The sequence below is a fragment of the Boleophthalmus pectinirostris genome, unplaced genomic scaffold (assembly GCF_026225935.1).
Source record: "Boleophthalmus pectinirostris isolate CB_2022bp ecotype Guang Dong unplaced genomic scaffold, ASM2622593v1 HiC_scaffold_22, whole genome shotgun sequence".
NCBI lineage: Eukaryota > Metazoa > Chordata > Actinopteri > Gobiiformes > Gobiidae > Boleophthalmus > Boleophthalmus pectinirostris.
This window is the reverse complement of record NW_026571190.1, coordinates 16,502,740-16,526,530: the sequence shown is the minus strand read 5'-3', so window position 1 is coordinate 16,526,530 and position 23,791 is coordinate 16,502,740. Positions and strand designations below refer to the sequence as shown.

Here is a 23,791-nt window from a genome sequence, read left to right as displayed (position 1 = left end):
ATCTAAAAATATCTACAATACAAAATTTATACAGAAGTTTACTTTAATGACAGAAAATCTGGAGTTAGCCTGGACGGATACTGCCTTTTATACAGACTTGATGTTCTTGCTGCTCATATGGTCTCAGCTGCTGAAAAAGTGTCCTCAATATTGAACTGGGAGGTCCTGTACAAGCAAAAGACATAAGACATACTTTAATACCTGTCATTTATGTAATTTATGCAGAGGTGGGTAGAGTAGTCAGAAATTGTACTACCCATTAAGTATAAAGTAGTGGCCCTAGAAATGAAAAAACTTCAAAGCATGTACTGTCATAAGTCATTTTACACAAGACAATATTAAATAATGTTCAAAATCACAAAAGGAGAAAACGAAATCAAAACTGAAGGAATTAAAATTTTCAAAATAATTTAATTTTGACAATATAAAGCTTTTGTGGCTTATGGCTAACTCACAGTGGGAAGAAAGATAAGATCTTTACTCAAATACTATTAAAGCACCTTTAAATATATAACTCGGCTAAAAGTTAAAAGTATGGTGCCTGTAAAGTAGTAAATATAAAAAATACCCTACCCACCTCTAGATTTATGTTTACATTTACAAACATGTCTACCAAAAACTTACCATTGTTTGTTTGTTGGGGCCTTGCTGATGCTGTATTAAGCACATTGGATGAGTTAGTTGCAGATTTCTTTCTAGGTTCATTTTTACTTTCTTCAATCCGTTTATTTTCAGTATAAGATGCAAGGGAGTGTTTATTATGTGATAGTTTACCACCCATACACTGGGCTCGATTGGGCAAACAAGGCATCTTTGAGTCATTTGTTGCTGAAGATTCACCAAGAGGGGCTGCAAAAATGTTGTTAAATGATTTGGCACTTTCAGTCTCTTGGTTTTCTCCTTTTGACATGGCAGGAGAGGAGACTGGCTTCTGACAATTATTATTTAAAGTTTCTGTCCTTGCTGCTACAGCGTGGCTACTGCTACTGCTGCTTTTGGGTGTACTTTCACTATATTGACTTTGCTTTGTGGCTTGACTTGCATCACATTTAACCTTCGGACTATCAAAGATGGATTTTTCAACTTTTTGAGATTGAACAGTAGATGTCGGATCCACTTCTAGAAGATTTTGAAATGACTTGGCATGGGGAGTCTTAGTGCTGTCGGGGTAATCTTTTTTGTTTTTACTTTGTAAATTGGACGTTGCAGATGAGGAAATCAACTTTTGACCCTTAGTTTTTGTGCTTTCAGTTACCAAGCCCACTTCATCATAAGTGCTACAACTGTCATTATATGTGCTTTCTGATGAATTCTCAGTGAATTGACTTTGCTTTGCAGACTTGGCTTGATTTGAATCACTGTTGTCTTTTTGACATTTGGATTTTTCAACATTGTGGGCACAAATATCTAGTTTGTCACCGACACTTTTTGTAACAGTTGGGGTAAGACTTGCAAAAAGACTTTGAAATAACTTGGCAGAAGCAGTTTTGGCAGTTTCGGTGTCTTCTTTCTTCAAGGATTTTAAATTGGTTGTTGCAGAGATCAACCTTTCACTATGATTACTACTATTATGCATACTTTCTAACATGTTACCAGGACATTGACTTTGCTTTGTTGCTTGATTTGAACCACAATTAATCTTTTCACTGGTGCAAATAGATTGATAAACTTTTTGGGCATTTGGTACAGTTGTTTTTTTGCTAAAATTATTGCCAGCTGTTGTTTGGTCTGAATCTGAAGTGAGACTTGCAAAAAGACTTTGATGAAATTTCTTTTCATTTTTCTTGTTTGTAACTTTAAATTCTGATCTTGCAGAAGAGGTGACCAACCCTTCACTGTTGTTACTTGGAGTTTCAGTACTTGCCTCAACTTGCATATGGTTACTACTGCTACTATTATTTGGGCTTTCTGATGTATTCCCAGTGCACTGACTTGGTTTTAAAGCTTGATTTGAATCACAGTTAACCTTTTGACAATCACAAATTGAGTTCTTGACTTTTTGGGCACTTGAGACAGCTGGTTTGTGACCAACACTATTAATAACAGTTGATGTCCGATCAGAGTCTGGTGTGAGACTTGCAAAAAGACTTTGAAATGGTTTTGCAGGAAGACTCTTAGTACTTTCCATGTCCTCCTCTTTAGTTGAACATTTGAAATTGGCTGTCACAGAAGTGGAGGCCAACATTTTACTATGATAATCTGTTTTACTATTTGTACTTATTGGAGTATTGTCAGTAAATCGACCTGGCTGTGTTTCTTTATTTGAACCACAAGTGCTCTTTTTACTAGCTGAAACTGATTTCCCACATTTTGGGGCAATTCGTACAGCTGGTTTCTCACTGGTGCCATTGCTAACAGTTGGTGTTCGATCGGAGTCTGGAGTGAGACTTGCAAAAAGAGCATGAAATTTCTTGGCAGGAGGACTTGTATCACTTTCAATTCCCTTTTGCTTGGTTTTACTACTGCTAACCTTTTGATTGCCACAGTCAGATTCAAATCTTTGGGAACTTTGGACAGTTGTGGTGCCACTAACACTATTCTTAACCGTTGAAGTCGGATCCATATCTGGAGTAAGACTTGCAAAAAGACTATTTAATCTTGATGTTGTTTTGTTACAGGAAGAAGCCACATTTTCTTGCCTATTTTCTGCAACATTTTTAATGGTACTTGATAGGGCATTCAGGCTTGTTTCACTGTTGGTTTCCTTCAGGCTTTGTTGAATGGGTGTCATCTCCTTTTTAAATAAAGAATTGCTAAAGGATTTGTCCTTATTTTTCAGAGATAGTGCAGGTTTATCTTTAAAATATGACTGATTTGAACCACATTCGTATTCACCAAATTTGTCTTTTGAATGTGAGGCGTCAGATATTTTTGAGATGGGCAATTACTTCCCATTAGAGTAATATATTGGCTATTACAGTCTGTTGCAACCTTCTTACCCTTAAGTATTGAGTTTGGTGCATTAGATCCTACTCTCAATTCTCCTTTTGCATTAAAAGGTTCACACTCAATTTTTGCACCACAAAAAGCTAGTTTTGAATCAGGTTTTTTATATTGTTTATTGTGATATCCAGATGTGGCTAAGTCCTGACTAGGTTTCTTGAACATTTTCTCCTTTATGCTTGATGACACATTGTATTTATCATTGAATATTAAGTTACTTTCCTTATTTGACTGACATGATGCTACTATTGCTGGGGCTATGGGTGGAGTAGGTAGGAGTCTTGAAGTTGGAGCAGATTTTGTGTTAAGAATACTGGCGACAGCAAAAGAAGTTTTGATAAGATTTGAAGAGCAGTTATCTGTTGTTTTTGGATCAAACAGTGCTGCTTCTTGACTTTTTGGGGCAGTATAGCAGCATGGTTTGAAAAGTTTGGGTCCAAGCATGGCTTCCACAGAATAGCACACAGGTCCTGCTTGGTCCAAAGCAGAGGGTAAAGACTCTTCAGGCTCTAGATTATTTTCAGTTTGTAACGTATTGTCATCCTCCGTTATATCAGCTGTCTGTTCCGACTCTGGTATCAAAGTGCCCTCATCAACAGGTGTTTCTGTACTATGATAAAAATTTTGCCTAAAATAAACATGGAAAATACTGTTAATACAGTTTTGTGTAAATAAGTCAGGCAAATGTAGCATGAAATATACATATGAATAATGAATTTACATAAAAACACAAAATCTAAAACATTTTCACTTCAGACAGGCTTTGAATAAATCTCAATAATAAAGGTTGAACAAAAAGAATAAAAACACAAATGGGAAAGTAAAAATAAGTAAAGTAAGTAAGTAAGTAAAAACTCCATCAGCAATGTTGGCCAATAAAATATGTAAATTAAGTTTGTCATCGCCATGCTAACATACCTAATCAAACAAAGCTCACAAAAGCAGGTTAGATATAGATTCTTTAGATTACTATTTTAATAACTTAATCTGTACAGTATATGAAATAATAAAAACTGCAATATGTAGTTGTAACCTCTATCCTTACCTGGCAGATGGTATGACAACGTCCATAGTTGTGTTTTCTTCAACTGCTTCACATACATTTTCAGTTTGATTTAAAGCCTCTTCTTCTGCTTTCTTTTTGAGTTGATTTTGCTGTTGTATTAACTATAATGCCACAAATCCAAAAGCTATTAATTAACTCTGTTATGTCAATTTTGTGAAAACATACATCCTTGGATAGTATAATAAAATGTTACTCACATCTTTCAAAAGCTTTCTTGTGAAGTCAGTCAGTGGATCGTGAGAAACGTGCAGGGGTCTCGTCTGCAGTAGCCTTTTGTGTGAAAAAACTTACAAGGAAAAGTCTGTAAAACTCAAATTAAGGAGTGGTCTAATTGTAGTAATTCTAGCAGTAATAATAATCATATAGTAATAATAATAAAAATGTCTCCTGTTTGTCTTTACAAGCATGGCAAAACACTTCAGATGTGCAACACTGCAGTCACTATTCATTCACTCCATAACTGTTGGTAGTAATCTACTTTTGTAGCCACAGTTGCCCCGGGGTAGACCGACAGAAGCGAAGCTGTCAATCTGTGCTATAGGCCCATCCAAACACCACCAATCATTCACTTACACACACGTGCGCGCGCACACGCACACACACACACACACACTCTTATGTGGGCAAAATAAGTGAAATGTCTTCAGAGACACAATGCCAGTGAGCACTGCACAAAGGGTTGTAACTAATGTAGTAGCAGAAGCAACAGTGCTAGTAATAGTGGTAGTAGTAGTAGTAATAACAGTAATGATAGTATATAGTAGTAGGAACAGTTAGTAACAGTAGTAATTGTAGTTCAAGTAATTGTAAGAGCAGTAGTAATAATTGTGAAACCCATGAATATGTTGTAGTAGTAGGTAGGTAGTAGTAGTAGTAGTAGTTGTAGTAGCAGCAGCAGCAGGAGTAGTAGTAGTAGCATATATCAAACAATTGATCAAAGGATATCATGCAGGTACGGACACATCTTCCCTTTTAAGCAACATCCTTGGATATAAAATTTACAGGCTTCTTTAATTAGACCATTGTATACTTCAATATGCTCAAATTGGCACTCTTCTCCCTAATGTTTTGAAAACACAAATCATGCTTTATTTAAAAGTTATTATTGCATTTAATTATGTGTCTATTTTATGTATCTTTATGATTTTACCTTGATGCATCTCCCTCGAATGAAATGAATACAAAGCAGATGTCCATCCACCTCCAGAGAATGTTGCTCCTTAAAATCTTGGGACATGAAGGGTTGACGAGGCTGAAAAGAAACACCACACACAGATTACCTTAACCCCTCAACTACAATAATAGGCACAGTTTAGGTCCATTTTGTTTGATTCAGTGCCAAGTAATACTAGAGCCAGTATTGCAATGTCTTTCTGATTGCATTATATCAATGAGTTTCGTATAAGACACATTGAAATGCCTCTGCTTTAATGAAATTTTCCCTTGGCCTATAAAGGCTCTCTTTATGTCATTTACTGTGGCATAAAGACTGAGTATTGATATTTTCTGCATGATGATTAATACCTTGTACTTCTCAGTAATAATATTTTTTAACAATTGTCAGTAATAATATTTTTCAACAATATTAGTGTTGATCCACCCATAACAAATTTTTAATTGCATTGTTCTTTATATCAAATAAACTTCCTGTTCACTTCTTGTAGAGCCATGAAGTGTTTGCATCTAATAACCCTCACCCTCATCTCAGGGTCACATTGACCTGAAGAAATTTTTTTTTTCCTTCCCGTTCTCAAAAATACATTTTTGTGTCTGATTGACCCGCCCCAAGAGAGCGAGAAGGAAAAAAAATTCTACGGGTCAATGTGACCCCGAGGAGAACGTGAGGGTTAAATTAAGTAGTAGCAGAAACCTAGCTTGTAAGCATTTGCCCTTTGACCAAATGGTTGCCTGTTGAAATCCCCCATGGAAACAATAGTGTCCCTGGGTAAGACAAACACTGCAAGCTCCAGTCACAGAAATGAATGAGTGGAAGGTCGTCTGACTGAAAATGCACTCTTCTTAAATTAAACACAGTTAGTAACTTACCTGTGTGCGGTCTTTATTTTGTTGATCTTTCTGAGCATTCTTGTATCTTTGCCCATTTTCACTCACCCTCTCTGTCTTTTTCTTCCTTTTGTTTTTAATTGTCTTCTTTTTCTGAGTGGTTGCATTGCTAGTGTTTCCTCTATTGTTGTCATCACTTGAGAAAGTCCTTTGGTTGTTCCTATAAAATGCATTTCTGGAGACACTGGATCTTGGGTTGTTATTGGCCCTGTTAAATCTATGGGCTTCATATGTTTTGGGTTCCTCATTTTGCTCTGCATTGGATGTACCTGCTGCATAAGGCTCAGGACACTGCCTCTGTGTAAAAGAAATAGTGTTATTGCTACAAAAATATCTAGACAAAAATAACTATATTTTTCAGTCTGTTGGGTAGTGTTGTCACAATACTAAAATTACAAATTATAAACTTGAAATCGGTACTAAACAGAAATCGATGTAATTTTCAACACAAAATAATACTGTCCTTAATATGGTCTGCCGCTTGGCTGCTTTTGTGGCTACCTGGCTCACATGCTGAGCAATGTTTGAAACTTTTTGTTTTTGAGCTCAGTTTTTAACATCATATCATGGGATTTTAACCAACTAAGAAGTAAGGGAAGTAAAGGACTGTTGAATTTTGTGAAATGAGCTGAGTTTGTTTCTCCCATACCCATGGAGATAGCAGGAATTAGCTAAGGAGCTAGCTATGAATATTTGAGATGCTACAGGCTTTTTATAGCATATGCAGCAGCAAATGTGTCAGAAGACTTTACAGAGGACACATTCTGAGGGCATAAACAAGGCCTATCCTGTTGTGTTTATCTGGGTCCCCCTGGATACTGCTGTGATACTTGGGCTGCAGTGTCTATTGCTACTGTCTACTACTGTCTCTCTCACTAGTTCTGATATAGATATAGTATGAAATTGGTGTGTGTGTGAGGGATGGTGGTGGTCGGAGGGGCTGATGGAGCAGATTGGCAGCCTCGCTTCCGTCAGTCTGGTAAAGCCTGACGAGCTATGGTCAATAGCTTTAGTGGATACTAGTTGTAATTCTAGTGTTTTTCTAAATCTATTAATATATATTTTGTAAGGTAAATTACACTGACTTAAATAATGAAAAACTAACCTTCACATAGGGGCCACTCTGCGTGGTGTGTAGTTTCCTCTTTGAGCTGCCCTCTTGTCCATTGATAGTGTTATTCCTAAAGCAACATTAAACAATAACGTTAAATATTTAAGAGCTCAAATGAATAATTTTTTGTAAAATGTGAAATGTACAATCTATTCAACTAACAATACCTGTGGTTAGGATCCTTTACTTCTTCGTCGACATTATGAAGCTTGGTAAAAAGATTAGAAAAGGCCATTGTCCATCACTAGGTGTTTGTTGTTACAGGTGAAAAGGCAACACTGTACAGTTATTGTCCCGAGAATAAAACTAAACAAAACTAAATATTTTAAAGAGAAAAGTTTAAGATTCACAGCTGTACAAGACTGTTTACATGTGCAGCGCTGCTGCCGGTTTACGTTTGGCTGTCGACTTCCGCGTTTGTCAAATGCGTCACTGGCTACAACCAAAAAAGGAAGAATGGGCGTGGTAAGCCCGGGACAAATACTGACATTTAGTGGCAAAACAGAGCAATGCCACAAAAGTTAAACCCGTGTGTTATTTCAAGGATGATGCTGATGAAGAAAATAAAGTATTGTCATGGCAGACATTGGGGTATGGGAACACGATAAATAATATCACAATATAAAAACTATTGGGATAACAAGTCTGTATTAAAATATATATAATATAGACTCAAGTTTTATAATATTATCTAAAACATATGATATATGGACAGTATTGAAACACAAAATAAAACATCCATAATCCTTCCATAGGACTACTTATATCAAATATGATTACAATGCAGATTTATTTATTTGTTTAAACATGTCTTTTCGGATCTAACGCAATTTCCTGGAAATTATATACAACATGAAATATAAATGCCTATTTAATAATGATTTTGGTGATGAACTTACACTGCAATAGTGTATTTTTTCCCCAACATCTTCTCTTATTAATCAGCACTGACGATGACATCAGTTGTTGCAGTGATAGAAGCTGAACTTTGGTCTTCCACATATTAGTCCGCCCCGTCTCTGGCTCAAAGTCCAGGTCAGTTTCAGTATTCCCTTCTGTGTCATTTGTGTTTTTATTACCCTTGTTTCTCTCTAAGCTGCTGCAAGATGGTGCGGTGGGCTTCTTTTCTGCTGGTTTTGGGTCTTCTCTGCGCCCCTTCCACACTGGGACAGGAGGCAGAGGGACAGGGCACAGACCAGGCATCAGGACAGGCTGGTGGAGCTGGTGGGGCTGGTGCTGGAGGGGCTGAAGTGGAGAATGAGGAGTGGGGTTTGAATTCCATCAGAGGAAGCTTTGAGGCAGTCAGTGGATACTTTGACTCAATGCTGGAGTTTATGGGTGGAAAAGATGGGGTCTGCCAATACCGCTGTCGCTATGGTGAGATGTTTTTAGTGGACGTTTTTGCCTATTACATCTTAAAGGTGAACTATGTAGCTTTTCATGTGAAGGATCTGCCACCTGCTTGTCTCCATTGAGATGTAACTGCTTTGCATGAAATGTTCATGGATCTATTAAAATAAATGAAATGTTACTTAAAGTTATTTGTCTTCATGGAGCAAGCAGGTGACACCACCAAACTGAGTCAAAGGTTAGATCTTCAAAGAGGAGAAAATTATGTAACTACCAGCAAAAGTTAGATCACCTTTAAGAAGTTATGAAACTACAATATTTTTTACAAGTTGATATGGTAAAATGTTATAAACAAATGTCAGGTGCATAAAAATACATTATAAAGCTTTTTATTTTTTGTGAAAGAACAATTGAGACTTGTTTCAACTGTTGAAGTGTCTTGCCCAAGGACACAACAATATATACTAGGCCTGAGAGGGAATGTACCAGCCAATCTTTTTACCAAACTGACCTGAGATAACCTCTTGAACATTATTATTGAAACTTCAATAAATTAAATAATTTTAAGATGGGGAATATTAAACTGATAACGTACCCTTTTTTACTGTAGTGTATTTCAAAGAGGTTTAACTGAAAATCTATCTGGGTATGCTCATAAAATGCTCATAAAAAACGGGTATGCCATGAAATACTTTCATGATAAGAGGGGCATCTGGCATAAAACATTTGACAAATTATCAACCACTGCATAATTTAAATCGAATAGATGGAAATAATGATACAACAATATCTGCTAGTAATTCCAAGAAAGCTAGATAGCTTTACAACTACAGTGATAGTAGGTCAAATATTGCATCAAAATTAGGCCACCATTAAAGACATTCAAAGTAAATATGTGATAATGGTGCATTATTTAAAAATCATTGGGTTGGGCTGATATGAGGCATTTCTTCACTCATTTGAACTAATGTTATCATATGGAAGAGAGGGCCTGCACCTGGACTGTGCCCTCAAACTGATACAAGAGATATGCTTTGTGTCAGTGTAGCCTCAAAATGCCTTGTGTTTTAAATGAAAAGTCATATTCATTTATTAGGCACTAGATACAGTCCAATCAGAAGGTAAATCATTTTTCAAAGGAGGTAGCTGCGGTAAAAAATGTTTAATTATTGGCATAGCATTTTATGGTGGTTGTTATAATTTTCATGTGATGTTGTGTTTTTAGGTAAAGAGCCTATCCCCCGCCCTGAGTTTAAAATGCCTGAGCCTGATGGATGCTCCTCTTATTTCTTTGGTCTTCCTGTCCCAGATGGGGTATGTATCTATATGTATGAGTATATGAGAGGTTCTGGGTTTCTATTTGCTCTAATTTACTTTATTACGCTTTAAGATAATGCCAAAACCTCTTCAAAATGCGTGCTTTCAGCACAAATTTGGAATTATCTTAATCTATATCTGAACTAGTATGAAACAGCATATTAATGTATTAATATTAAAGGTGGACTACATAACTTTACTGGTGCAATGTCTGCCACCTGCTTGTCTCCATGGAGATGTAATGCTTTGTCTGGAATGCTCCACATTATAGCAATAAAACTTACTTGCATGGAGTCAAGCAGGTGATACAGATTCAAAATTTTAGTATGTTTACAAGGTGGGAGTCACCTATGTTTGTGGTATGTGTTGTTCAGATGGACGTGGGGATCCCGGCCATGACTAAATGCTGTAACCAGTTGGATATGTGCTATGACACCTGCGGCTCAAACAAGTATCGCTGCGACTCCAAGTTTCGCTGGTGCCTCCATAGCATCTGCTCAGACCTCAAGAAGAGCCTGGGATTTGTGTCCAAAGTCGAAGGTTAGAATTCAACAAAGAACTGTAAAGACATGTTAAGATATTATATAGACAAATGAAATCCCAAAAATGTAAGGTAGAGGCATTCAAAAACATTTACATAATTAATAAAACACAGTAACATAATTTGAATAGATTATATATAAATGGCCCTAAACAATATTATATTCAGACAGCATGTGTATGAAATATCTGAATACACCCTGGTCATTGTCAATAAAGCACAAAAATAAATAAATAAACAAATTAAGGCTAATGTAGGCACTTTACACTATACAGTCCCTGACAAAAGTCTTGTCGCTTATCCATTTTGTAGAAACAAAAGCTTATAACCTGACTTTAAATTAATCAATTTGTTTTAGAAATGTCTCATATGAAAGCTAAAACCCTCCCAAATTATGCTCAATATACTAAAATAAATTTGCTTCACTGAAGAAAGATTGATCATTTAATGAACACAGAAAGGTCAGATTTTGGCAAGACAAAAGTTTTGTCGCCTACAGAAAATTGAACAAATAATTTACTTCAAATACAAAAATATGTTGCATAACGTCAGTGAATTAAGTAGGGGTGCTGTGACTTTTGTCAGGGACTGTACATTTTATTTTTTGACTGTGAGCAGCCTGGTTTCTCCACAGGTTTGACTGGTAACTTTGGCTGATGGTGTCACCCACTTGTTTGATCAAATATTGTGGAGTATTTCAAGCTAAGCAATAACATCTCTATGGAAATAAACAAGTCACACATCTTCTACCAGAAAGTTACATAGACACTTTTAAATTGGGCCAAGTCAAAAAATGTATCTTGAATAAACACATTCAGTGACAGATGTAGACATTACCTCATAACTGACTTGTTTCTCCCCTGCAGCATGTGAGACGGTGGCAGACACTCTGTTCAACACTGTGTGGACTCTTGGTTGCAGACCCTACATGAACAGCCAAAGGGCAGCGTGCTACTGTCCCGGAGAGGAGAGGGATGAACTGTGAATTGACTAATGGACAAAACAAACCTGTCTGACTGTACTACTACTTTTACTTGAGTAATTTATTTCATGGTTTTGTTGTGGTTTTGATGACAATAAAAGTTATATATATATATATATATATATATATACACATACATATCAACTCTTTTTTTTTTTGAGTAAATTACCAGTTACAGTCATGTTTTAGTACTAGTTAAAGGTGCACCATGTACATTTTCAGGTGAGATGTCCAGATCTCCATCACCTGCTTGTCTTCATGAAAATGCACCTGCTTCTCCATAGGGATAGATTTAATGTCATACTAGGGAACATTTCAGGCAACATATTAATATCTTCATGGTGATGGTAAGGTGGCAAACCAGGTAACCACATAAGTTACAAAATGGACCTTTAAATATATAATAATAAATAAATAATAATATTATGGATAATAAAAAAAGATCACTGCCTTGAAAAAATTGTGCCTACACTATACCCCATTAGGGTTTAAATTTGTTTAATTAATAAGTTTCCAAGGCTAAACACATAGTATTAATGTTTTTAATATTATTTACATAAAAATATATATAAGAATAAAAATATAATTTTACAAGAAAGCAATATTTTATACAAACAAGAAGTCTATTATTATTGCACTAGACAAGTCAAAAACAGGAGACTAAAACAAATATATTCTCAAAGCTCAAATTTCATCTTCCACCTAAAAACAAATGAAAAAGAAAATGAATATTCATTATTTTCCTTTGAAATATTTTATGGGGAAAAACAAACTTTACTCACTTTTATATTTTGTCGCATCAAAAGCTGTGCTGGTTGTATGGGATTTTTCTTTATTCTGCTGTTAAAGGCTTCAAGCTAAAAAAAAAAAAAAGAAAAGAAAAGTTGTAATTAGCAATTTCCAAAATACATTATTTGGGTACAAATATGTTAACTAAAACCAATAAAATATTCAGTATTCCAGTGGACATTTATACAATCTGCTAACCCCTAGTGTACTGTAGTCAAAATGTTTTGAAATGTATGTGAATGTGATTCTTGTATTAGTTTAACAGTTCATGTTTCAGTCTGCTCTCTAACTGTAATGCTCATGGACCTGTAAAATAGTGCACTTAAACTGAATCTTAATGTAAAAGAAAATTTTAAAATTAACCATATTTAAAAAACAAACAAACAAACATTTCTACACCAAAAGGTTCACAAGTGCCACAAAAAGTTTAAACTAAAATGATTATAAAAATTATTTTGTCATGTATTAAGCAAGTGTATTCATGTTTTGTCGTACTTTGGATTCATCATTAGTATTACCTTATCCATGATTTAGTCTAATTTTAGAGTATGTGTAACCTTAACTTAAGTCTGGTTTGGATCTGCACTATAAAGCCAAATATTATCTAAGATGGTATTTTTTCGTTTGCATTAAAGAAAAGCAAGACACAGACCTTTAACTTCAAGTTGGCTTTGATCTCCTCCTCTGTGAGCACTGGTTTCTCTTTTTCCTCCTCCTCCTCCTTCACTTTTTTAGGTTCAATCTCTCCTTCAACTGTCATTTTCACTGACACATTTAAAGGAAGGTGTGTTAAAGGGACTTCTACATCGTTTATATCCACCAGTTCTAAACCAGATTCTGCTAATTTAGCTGGATTTTTTACAGCAAGTACTCTGGTCACTGGCCCTGGTCTATCTCTGAGCAACTTCTCCATCTGTTCATTTCTTTCAATAAAAACGTGTTTCTTTTTCTTCTTCTTCTTCTTTTTCTTCTTTGCTCCTGTAATGCCTGGAGCTCCACTCATCCCAGCTGTTTCAAAAATATTTGGATAATTTTCTTGTTTAATAACAGCTATAACTTCATTTATTTCTTTGGTCCAGTCTTGAGCATTTTTCACATTTGGGTCAACTGATTGAATCATTTGTGCTCCAACTGCTCCCCTGCACCTCTTTCTTGTCCTAGCTTTCGTTTCCTGTTTTGGTATTGCATTCTGGTACTTAGACATACATTTACGAGTTTCAGATAAACACATTTTCTTTATGGTCACTAGACAGCGAGTTGTTTGTTTGACAGTATTTGACGTATTTGGCAAGTTGTCCTTTTCTGAAATTGATTCATTGCTAGTGGATTCACTGTCTTCAGGAGGGGGTTCAAGAAGGCTGCTATTGCTAGTGTGTGGTTCAGTTTGTTGATGTGGGAGTAAAGGTGGAATATTTTGGTGGTAGTATGCCCAGTAGTTATAATAGGCCGTGTATTGTGAATAAGGATCAGGATACATTTGGGGTGGAAAATGTGGGTTGAAATATTTGGACTGTGGATATGGGTAAGGCTGCGATGGAGCTTGAAGTTGGAGTGGGTCCCTGCGGTCCCTTGGGTGGGGGCTTTGGAGTTTAGATGGTGAATGTGAATCTTGTCTTCTATAGGGTGAGTTTGAATTTCTTCGTGTGTACGGAGATCTGGATCTTCTATAGTGATGAGGGAAGCTAGAAGGACTTATGTTACTACATGGCGACCTTGGACTCCTCTGTCTGTAAGGGGAGACCGATCGTCTCCGTCTACAAGAACTTCGACTTCTCCGTCGACGAGAAGAACTTCGACTTCTCCGTCGACGAGAAGAACTTCGACTTCTCCGTCGACGAGAAGAACTTCGACTTCTCCGTCGACGAGAAGAACTTCGACTTCTCCGTCGACGAGAAGAACTTCGACTTCTCCGTCTACGAGAAGAACTTCGACTTCTCCGTCTACGAGAAGAACTTCGACTTCTCCGTTTACGAGAAGAACTTCGACTTCTCCGTCTCCCTATCAGGCTTTGCTTACTGGGTGTTTTGCTTACTGGGCTTGATGACAAACTAGAAGTCGAGCTGGAGGAGGAGGATCTAGTATAATGCGCTGGTGAATATTTCTCTTCTCCTTCTGTCTGTTGAGGCTCATCCTCTTTTTTGTCTTCTTCCTCTTTCTTTTGCCTTTTTCCATACAATCGTTCGTGTGTGCGATCAGCGAGTTTGCTAATCTCATCTGTGCCTAAACTTAAACCAAGAGACTCCAAAATGTTTTGGAGGTGCTTCTGCTGTTCATCAGGATTTGGTAGTGGTTGTTCTTCTTTCCACTGCCTCTTTTTTTCTGGAGGAGAGCTAAAAGTGCTCATCTCACCATGCATTTTTCCCACATTTTGATTCTTGCTTTCTGGAGGAAAGCTAAAAGTGTTCATCTCACCATGCATTTTTCCCACATTTTGACTCTTGCTTTCTGGAGGAAAGCTAAAAGTGCTCGTCTCACCATGCATTTCTCCCCCATTTTGACTCTTGTGCGGTTGCTGTGTAAAGTAGTCTGTGTCATCAATGACCACTTCCTTGAGTCTATCAATGTCCACTCCTTTGTTGAGAATATTTAGGAAGCGCATGAAGCCCTGGTTGCCCTTCTCGCCTTCCTCTGCAGGTGAGGAGTCGATTTGGGAAGGACGTGGAGCACTGAAAAATGGTATCTCCTGTAGAACACAAAAGAAAAGGTTAATTTGGTTAAATATAACACTCTACTACTATTAAATTAGTCTTTCAAATCAAATACATACGAAAACTTTCACAGAACAAAAAGTATGTAAAAATATATATAATGTAAAATGTATTTTTAATATACATGCTATTCAGTGTTCAGTGCTTCCCTTTGTAATATCTAAATACTGTATGATATTAACAGAACGTTTATATGTCCCAAAATAGGAAAATTTTTGTGTTTGAACACCAAGTATAAGAACAGCAGGAAAACAGAACACATGAAATCAAAAACAAAACATGCAAAATGGTTAACTTGGTTATTAGAATATACTTTAGATAAGATATAAAAGGTAGCAAATTGTATTTTATAGATGTAGAGTATATTTTGTTTGTTATTTTAAAGCAAAGTTACAGACCTCTAAGTGTTGTGTCTTCACAGGGAGACCAATCACAAATCTCTGTTCCAGAGCCACTTTAACTCTGTGCTTAAGAGGATGATCATGTTGAATATTGATAGAGTTTTGTCTGGTTTTTGCTACTGGACTCTGAGGAATAGAAAAATAAACTACATGACTTTAAATACAACATCACCAAGAAAAATTAACCCAAAATAAATGAAAACACACCTTTGATCTGATGACACGATTCCGTTGCATGAGAATAAGTTTAACTCTGCCTTGTAGCGTTTCAGTTGATTCTGTTGGTCTTACTTCTTCACTGAAAAGTCCTGGGTTTACAGTTTCAAAATCTATAGTTTTTAGAGCAAGGAAAGCTCTTTTTTGCATGATCTGCTCTTGTATCTCTTGAAGTTCTTTTCGTTTCCTTGCCAGCTCTGGGTCCTCTTTATCTGACTCATATAACTGTCCATCTAGATCATCGTCATCCTCTTGTTCTTCCTTATGACAGTTCTGAGAAGAGCCACCAGGTCTGTGCCATGCAGAACTTGCCCCAGTGGTACTTCTGTTGCCAGGCGATGGGATGAGGTACTCTGAATATTGAGGGTATCTATCCCACTCAAATTGGGACCTTTCTCTACCAACACTAGCTGCACTCGGACAGAGGCTGTGTCCCCTAAAATTATTCATTGTTTAATGTGCATCTAAGTCCATTCAAAACAAAATCAAATCATTATCTGCAAGGCAAAAAAAAAAATAAAAACAAATAATAATATATATATATATATATATATATATATATATATATATATATATATATATATATATATAGATTAGTTACTCCAAAATGTTTACATTACATAGGCTAACACCATTACTGTTATGTCAATTAGAAGTGACCTACTAATTAAACATTCAAGAGATAGTGATTCCCAAACTATTAAAATTCACTCAACATGCAAAAATATATAAAATTATTAAATTAATTATCACAATATATGCTAATATATGCTGTCTGAAGCTAAAACGAGACGTGTTTTAAAGCTATTTTGAAACGTTAGCAAGACAGCTAGCTGATTGTTTACCTTTTTCGGTTTGTAAAAAATGCAATTTTTCTGCCACATAATGTGGAAAAATTGTCTTTGGAGATGAGCTATTCTTTACTGAGAAGTGCACAAATAGTAACACTTCAAAATACTAAGTTATAAAGACGTGGTAGTAAAAAAAAATGTAGTAGCTTCGGATCGTGCTAAGCTCCTCAAGCAGAACTCGACACTATAGAAAACAGTGCAGCCTGGTGGATAGGGGGTCCAACATGACTGCAAAATCTATAACAAAATCATACTATTTGGAACAAACATCACATATTGTAGCTTTTATGGACGTTATTAAGTCCCAAGAACCTTTAGTTTCAATAGACGGGAAATTAAACTAGAAAAAAAAATCTATTATAGCCAAAATCTATTCATTTAATATGTATCTAGCTATTTGCATAAAGAAACAAAACAAAACAAAAAAATCCTTTCAAACAGGGCTGTGAGATATGACCAAAAAAAAAATATTTTTTTTCTTATATTGATAGACCTTGATATAATAAATAAAATCAGATACTAATAACTAATACACTTTCCTGAACATAAACGACGCAGGCTTTTAAATCGCTTCCATTTGACACACACACACACGCACGCACACACTTTACTCTAAAGTCAAACCACATGCTAAACACTACTTTCAAATACACTGTAATAAAGTAAAATCTCACAACTGTAAATCTTTTTATTGTTGGTTAATTCAAATATAATATTTACAAAATATTTTTTTCTGTGTACACAATCAATATATAGATCAACCTGAAACCTTGAGCATATTCTCAGGAGGACTATGAACTATAATGCTACTTAATTTGTAAGAAGGCCCATATATGACAAATTATATAAGCAGTGTTCAAAAAAACACACTTGCATGCAAAGAAAACTACTTATACGTTATTAAAACTTTGAGCGTCATAGGGTGGTTGAAAAATTGAGTAGTAGTAACAATGTTGTACCAACAATTTAGTGATACCAATCAAGTTTGCAAATCAATATTTTGTTCTAACATTAGGTGTACTGTAAATAAAGTGGCTCATCAGTACTAAAAATTGTCTTTTTAGTCCTTAGTATATTACATTTACTTTTTGGTTGAAATCACCTGTAAACAGCGAGGCCTTTGCAGATTTTTGCTGTTTGCTTTCTGTGCATTTGTCTCCATGGGTAGGTGCTTATGCGGAATGAAAAGGTTGGGGAGAAAGGGATGAGGCATTGGGGGTGGTGGGACTGAAGCATTTGGAGGTACAAATGGGGGGAACATATTCGGGGGAGGGAAAGGAGGGAGAGGAGGTGGTTGGGGGTATGATGAGTGATACTGGGGTATAAACACAGATGATGCAGGTGGGTAGTTAGGTGTTGGAGTATAGGAAGGAGTGATAACAGGAGCTGGGGGAAGTTCAGCGTTTGGTACGCTATAAGAAGTTGGAGGGACCATCTGAACATTGTGTTTTGTTGCGCTAGGCTGTGTACTGCGTTTGTCTGTGTAATAAGAGTAGTCTGTTTCTTCTTTTTGAGAGCTGTATGAGGGATTTTTCTTGTAGTCCTTAAATGAACCCAAACTGGAGTCACTTGAAGATCGACTGCGACATTTTGGAATATATGCACGTCTCTTCCTCTCTCTCTCAAGCTCCTCTTTTTGAACCAGAGCATGCTCAGTTTGTTTCTTTCCATACAAACGTTCCTGTATCCGGCTAGACATTTGACCAAGTTCCTCAAACTCTAAATTGATCCCAATGGCTTGTAAAACATCGTGCATTTGCTTACGTTTGTTGTCCTCTTCGAAACTTGAATTTTTGTTTGTTGGAGATGCAGATCTATTTTCGGGAAATTTTCTCTCAAACTGGCGGCTTTCCACAACTCTTTCTTCAGACAAAGTTTTTCCATTGGAGCTGTATGACCTGGACAAGGAAGAAAAAGGTGGTTTTGAACTTCTCTCAGTCTCGGGCCAGAACTGCTGTCTTAGATTTGGTTCATCAGTCCATGGCCTATTGGTGTGTAGAGGAGGGGATGAGGGTTGCCGGACATTCACATCTGGAGAGCCCTGATTCACGATCTTGGTTAAAGTCTCCACATTTACGCCCATATTGAGGACATCAAGGAAACGCTGAAAACCTTTAGACATTTTCTTCTCCACGGGAGGAGGAGGAGGAGGAATAGGAGGAGGACTCAAACGGTGATGACCAAGTTCAGTCTGAAAGGCAAATGAACACATGAAAAGTTTAGAATAAATACAATAATACATATCTAATAATAATGAATAAACCATGCATGTACTGTGCATTAAAACATACCTGCCGACTTGAGCCATTCAGAGGATACATCGTCCTACTGGGACTATGGTCTTCATGGTCCCTGGAATAGCTGCCACTCCTCAGTCTTGGTGGAGAATAACTCTGTTTAAAAAATACTCGCGTTATAATCTATACTCTGTATGTGCCCAATTTCAGAAGGCTGGACCCTGGTCTGCTATGAATGATCTGAACTAACTATCCATGGGTTTCTGAATAGTGAGAAATTAGAACAATTAACAATACAGGTTATGCACTGACATTTTATTTCACAAATGCCCCCTTCTGTCCCCTTCAGTGGTTTTGTCCATGGAACAATTTCATAGCTCATAATATGGTAATACATTTTATTTACATGGCATTTTTCTAAATACTCAAAAACGCTGCTCAATGCTTTATACAGCAAAATGTAGCAAACTAGTTTTTCTCTGTTGCTGTGACTGAACAGATCTTAGTCAGCTAATAATAGGGCGAGATAAAGGACACTTTACCTCAGCCAACAACAATTAATCTCCTCAACACATAAACTCAGAAACATTATTTAAGGAGAGAAACGTTCAAGTTCAACTGTGTCTGATCCCAAAGGCTGTATTAGTGATAAATGTGTGTGTAGTCTGCAGTGCCCCTGTTTAACTGTTCACTGGTTTTAACTACTGTTTACTTGATTTTCTAGTTTTAAAAGTTGCACTGTGCATCTTTTCTGGTAGAGGATCCGCTACCTGCTTATCTTCATGGAAATGTTATAGCTGTGTAGTTACAGCACTATGCCACATTACAATTTAGATCTGCAGAGAGGCGCCCCATATTCACAGAAGGAATTATGGATTTTTTGGGCAAAAGAAACACCCGTAATGAATAAATGATAGATGGATATGTTTAATGTCATACCATGAAACATTTCATGAAAAGCAATAACATCTCCATGGACACAAACAGATATCAGATCCTCCACCAGGAAAGTTATGCAGTGCACCTTTAAAGTCAGTCACAAAGTTAATATTTACCAGAATTGTACACCTTTATATTTATTATCAGACTGTAACAGGTCTTTCACATTTTGGATGTGTTTTGAACTTTTACAGACAAAAATGTCTGAATGAATTGTTCCCTTTAGGGATGCATCGATCCAGGTCTTTCAGTTCCGATACTGATGCAGGTACTGTGGTTTTAAGTTATCTCCTGACATCTGATATCAACCATAAAAGCTGATGGGCCAACATTGGGTGTCTTATTACACCAGTTTATAAACCAAAATGGGAAACTGACTGAGCCAATATGTTGAAGGTCGACATCCGATTCATCAAAATTTCCAGTATCCTCTGTGCACAGAAGCACGTTTGTTAGTTCACTGCATCTCATAGCTGTCACTTTTATTAAAATCATAAAACATAAATAAACATATTAAAATAAAAATTTATTAAAATACAGTCTACCCAATTATTTTTATATGTAGAGTAGGTTGCTTGTAGCGTTGTTGTAATATTTATTATGCCTCAATATTAGAATTAGCGTTAGCATGTCGGCACTCATCTCTTTCTTAACCCATAAGTGTCTTCTGCCGAAATATTAATTTTATTTATGTACTTTTTAACATGTTGTCAGTGACATCCACCCACAGCTCCCTGTTCAATGCCTTATCTTTAAATACGGTAGAGGTTAGAGAGATTAAATTGGACAGGAAGTAGTGACGCCAACAGTGAGGTTGCTGGGCGCCATAGTGCACAGAGCCTATACCAGTACCATATTGATGCATCCCTAGTTCCCACCGACATTCATATAATGTTGTCATTCATTCTAAAAATTACAAATGTTGTGATGTCAGCTGCAATACCTCTATTCAAAACTTGTGTCTTTTGAATGTGAAAAAGTCCTCATAATTGCCAAATCAAACAAAGTAGCATATTTTACACACTATATTGTAGTGTTGTCATTATTATTTTGTATTATTACTTGTTTATCTAGTTGGGACAGTCCAGATAAGGCATTCTCAAGGTGTTATGTAGTACACATGTAGAATATCTTGTAGTTTCCATGCATGGGTCAAATAGGCAATATAGTAGCATAAAAAGTAGATGTGAACTTTTGAATTTGTTACATGTTACCAACCTTTTCAAAGACATCCCTTGAGTGCGTCCTATCTTGTGACCAGCTCCTTTCTCGACTGTCTTGGTCCTTGTAGTACTCAGTCGCTGATTTATTGTGTGACTCTTCTTTATATTGACTGTAGTGAAACTCCTCTTGTCTCTGGCCGTACCGGCTTAGCTCCTCTGGTGTTATGTTATGGCTATAACCCTCATCCACTGTTTCATTTCTTTGACCATGTGAATAGTGCTCTGGGGACTGCCTGTATGAGTCTGCATATTCAGCTTGGTATCTGCGCTGGTCCTTATCTCCAAATGTCCTTAGTTTTTTCTCAGAGACAGTTCTTTCTGTTGACAATGGCCGCTTTCTTCTCCAGTCTTTATCTGAAGTATGCTCACTTGAATATGTTTTACCGTGGCCTCTACTGCCCACTCTCTCTGCTCTACTATGTCCATCCTCACTGTATTTAATATAGTTGTTATAAGCATCTTGCAGTGAATTTCTTGCAGGTTCTGACCACTCTTCTCTCTTTGCTGCTTCTTCCCAGGGCCTGGACTCTCTGCTGTTGTTGGGAGGTCTCTGCCCGTAGTCATAGTCAGATTTATTTGAATACATGTTCTCCAAAAATGATAGCTATCAAGCATGAACTCAGACAAAAACACTTGGCCCTGAGGGATAAAACAGACAAAAACATATTACAAATTTAGAATTTAACATTTCTTTTCTGAACATAGAAAATACATTAAAATAGTACAAATGTATGGTCTTATGTGACGTGCTGCCAGGTTTGTAAAAGTAATTGTTAGGATAAATGCAATGTACGACTACTGTATTTGTCTAAAAGGCTGATTTATTATTCCAATATCAAATCAGCGAAGCTGTCCCGCAAAGCTCCCTGATCACCTGACAGGCAATCAGAAAGCTGGGACAAAAAGTTAGTAAATGCTGAATTTCCGCTAAACACAAGGGCCGTGAAGCTTAGTTTAAAGTCCAGCGTCAAGCCCCGCTCAGCTGAGAGCTGATGTCCTAACACACACCTGAACCATACAAGCTCCTGCATTGTGAGAATACAGTTTTTGTCAAGACAATAAAGAATCACATTAGGCTCAAATACAGACATTTCTCTCCCAAACATGAGCTCTGTTTTGAGCTCTTTTTAATCAGTTGTCTATATAGCCTTTGTGCACAAGCTTTACCCATCCCAGATTGTGCCTAATCTTAACCAGGCACAGAGCCTATATGGTCCATATTATGTAAAATCAACTTTTTTGAGCTTCAGGCCATGTTAGAATGTTGTTACCTTATCAAAACAAACCTGGAATTATATATTATTACATTCACACATGCTAACCCTTTGTTATTAATCATCTCCAAGGCTCGAATGCGCTGTTCCACCTAGTGGTGTCATAAAGCAGTAGTTTTCAAGTTAACAGCTCCCTTTTACATTTAGTTCAGTAGAGCTGGGCAATTCCAGGGTAGAAATCATCCAAATAATTGTGACACACAGTGGAACACTTCCTGTATAATCAGATGATATCAAAAGGTGGATTATTCACAGTCTGAGAGAAGAACTGAGCCTAAATATGCAAGGTTTATGTGCTAAATATATAAGAATGAAACAAAACACAATTCTGTGAGTATGTTTTTGATGAGGAAACAACATTATAACACATCAGACAATGTGGAATATGGATCCTTTAATTTCAAACAAAATTAATTCTAACTTCTTTGAAATGCTTTGTTCAAAACTATTTGAAATTACCTTTAATGACCACCAACTGAACTTGTAACAAGTGAACTTGTAACTAAGTCGTTTATAAAGTAAACTAATACAAACGGTAAGGAACATGTTGGTGGAGATACTTCTGTCCACCTGCTGTGAACCTGCTCCTGCAGCCATTGACCCTTATGCTTGGTTATGCTTGGTTATGCTTGGTTATGCTAAACATTACTCCGAGTTCCGACCTCTGGGCATACATAGAAGGGAAAGCAGCAATACCAGCCTTCAGCAGAAAGTAATAAAGACGAGAGGTAAGGGCTGACTTCAACATAACTTGTCTCTCGGGATGTGTCAGATCACAAGTATATTCGATATAACGGTATGTCATCTATTAAAGCATCAATAATAAAATATTTATTTCACATTTAATAGATTTATTCCATTATCTGTACAATCTAAAATGAGCATAAGCGCCTTGAAAACGGTAGCAAGCAACGGTTAGCCACATGCGACTGAAGCAAAACTAAGAAAAATCTGCTTACCTTTTCAACTGGAAGGCTTCAAATTCTTTAGGAAACAAATTGAATTTTTATTCAATCATGTGAAAGCCTCTGCATGCTTTTGATCCACCAAATGGTGCCAAAACACGTCTTCGTGTTTGGAAAAGCAAACCGGAAATCTAGCTCAGGGGTTAAAAAAAAGAAAAGAAAAAAGTCTGCTGGCTGAAGCATATTGTAGCGCCACTGTGTGAGTGGAGGATGCACAGCAGGTAATCTATTAAACTTGATGACACCAGAGAATTTTGGAAAAAAACATATGTCCTTACTATTGTTGTGTTGTGTTTATTGTAGTACAACTGACTGAGAATGAAATAAGTGATCTTGAAAATAATTGACTTTGCGGTTACAATTGTCTTTGTAATTATTTGCAAAAGGGGACAACACAGAAGGAACAATGGTGGTTCAGTCATGCCCTGAGTGGGGCACCCCCAGACCACTTTTCATTCTCACTCAGTTCTAACATTAATTCCACAACACCATCTCCTGACTATATGGCCACCAGGAAGGTCTCCTCCTGATTGTTTCCATGGTATTGTTGTTCCTTTGCCTGATATGTATATCATATGGCACAAAACTCTACTAGTATAGTTTTAATTTTCTGTTTCCATAGAATCATGCAGGTGATGTGCCACCTCCAGAAAGTTACAAACTTCAAACTTAACTTCATTGTCTTTGATCTGACCAAGTTGGCAAGCAACTGAAAGGTTTAATGTGTGGCACATTCTAGGCAAACCAGTAACTACCAATAATTTTATGGAGACAAGCAATAGAAAAGCTACATCGTAAACAGGATCTTACTGTG

General features: G+C 36.7%; 4 protein-coding genes across 7 annotated transcripts; 1 reads left to right on the top strand and 3 right to left on the bottom strand.

Annotated features, from left to right (window-relative positions):
• Positions 1-28: 28 nt before the first annotated feature.
• Positions 29-7,728, bottom strand: LOC110173875 (zinc finger CCCH domain-containing protein 8-like). 4 transcript variants are annotated; one of them, XM_055157755.1, is made up of 9 exons: positions 7,352-7,728; positions 7,179-7,254; positions 6,122-6,370; positions 5,160-5,261; positions 4,955-5,069; positions 4,207-4,312; positions 3,989-4,110; positions 625-3,571; positions 29-165 (listed from the first exon to the last, which is right to left on the bottom strand). In XM_055157755.1, exons 1-6 carry the CDS (start codon positions 7,417-7,419, stop codon positions 4,236-4,238), a joined length of 687 nt encoding a protein of 228 aa, XP_055013730.1. In that variant the 5' UTR covers positions 7,420-7,728; the 3' UTR covers positions 29-165; positions 625-3,571; positions 3,989-4,110; positions 4,207-4,235. The 4 variants fall into 4 exon arrangements, with proteins under 4 accessions (XP_055013730.1, XP_055013729.1, XP_055013728.1 ...); XM_055157754.1 differs by having other exon boundaries at positions 6,056-6,370; positions 7,352-7,726; XM_055157753.1 differs by lacking the exons at positions 4,955-5,069; positions 5,160-5,261; positions 6,122-6,370; positions 7,179-7,254; positions 7,352-7,728.
• A 500-nt stretch (positions 7,729-8,228) lies between these two features.
• Positions 8,229-11,413, top strand: LOC110173867 (group XIIB secretory phospholipase A2-like protein). Its single transcript, XM_020939876.2, has 4 exons — positions 8,229-8,561; positions 9,760-9,848; positions 10,226-10,391; positions 11,259-11,413. The coding sequence occupies exons 1-4, from the start codon at positions 8,291-8,293 to the stop codon at positions 11,375-11,377; spliced, it is 645 nt and encodes a 214-aa protein (XP_020795535.2). The 5' UTR covers positions 8,229-8,290; the 3' UTR covers positions 11,378-11,413.
• Positions 11,414-11,902: 489 nt separating this feature from the next.
• LOC110173838 (serine/arginine repetitive matrix protein 2-like) lies at positions 11,903-16,654 on the bottom strand. The gene is made up of 6 exons (XM_020939845.2): positions 16,334-16,654; positions 15,480-15,985; positions 15,270-15,398; positions 12,816-14,846; positions 12,157-12,231; positions 11,903-12,076 (listed from the first exon to the last, which is right to left on the bottom strand). Exons 2-6 carry the CDS (start codon positions 15,936-15,938, stop codon positions 12,059-12,061), a joined length of 2,712 nt encoding a protein of 903 aa, XP_020795504.2. The 5' UTR covers positions 15,939-15,985; positions 16,334-16,654; the 3' UTR covers positions 11,903-12,058.
• Positions 16,655-17,012: 358 nt separating this feature from the next.
• Positions 17,013-23,124, bottom strand: LOC110173860 (serine/arginine repetitive matrix protein 1-like). Its single transcript, XM_020939867.2, has 4 exons — positions 22,972-23,124; positions 20,734-21,377; positions 18,631-18,732; positions 17,013-18,530 (listed from the first exon to the last, which is right to left on the bottom strand). The coding sequence occupies exons 2-4, from the start codon at positions 21,322-21,324 to the stop codon at positions 17,421-17,423; spliced, it is 1,803 nt and encodes a 600-aa protein (XP_020795526.1). The 5' UTR covers positions 21,325-21,377; positions 22,972-23,124; the 3' UTR covers positions 17,013-17,420.
• Positions 23,125-23,791: the final 667 nt, after the last annotated feature.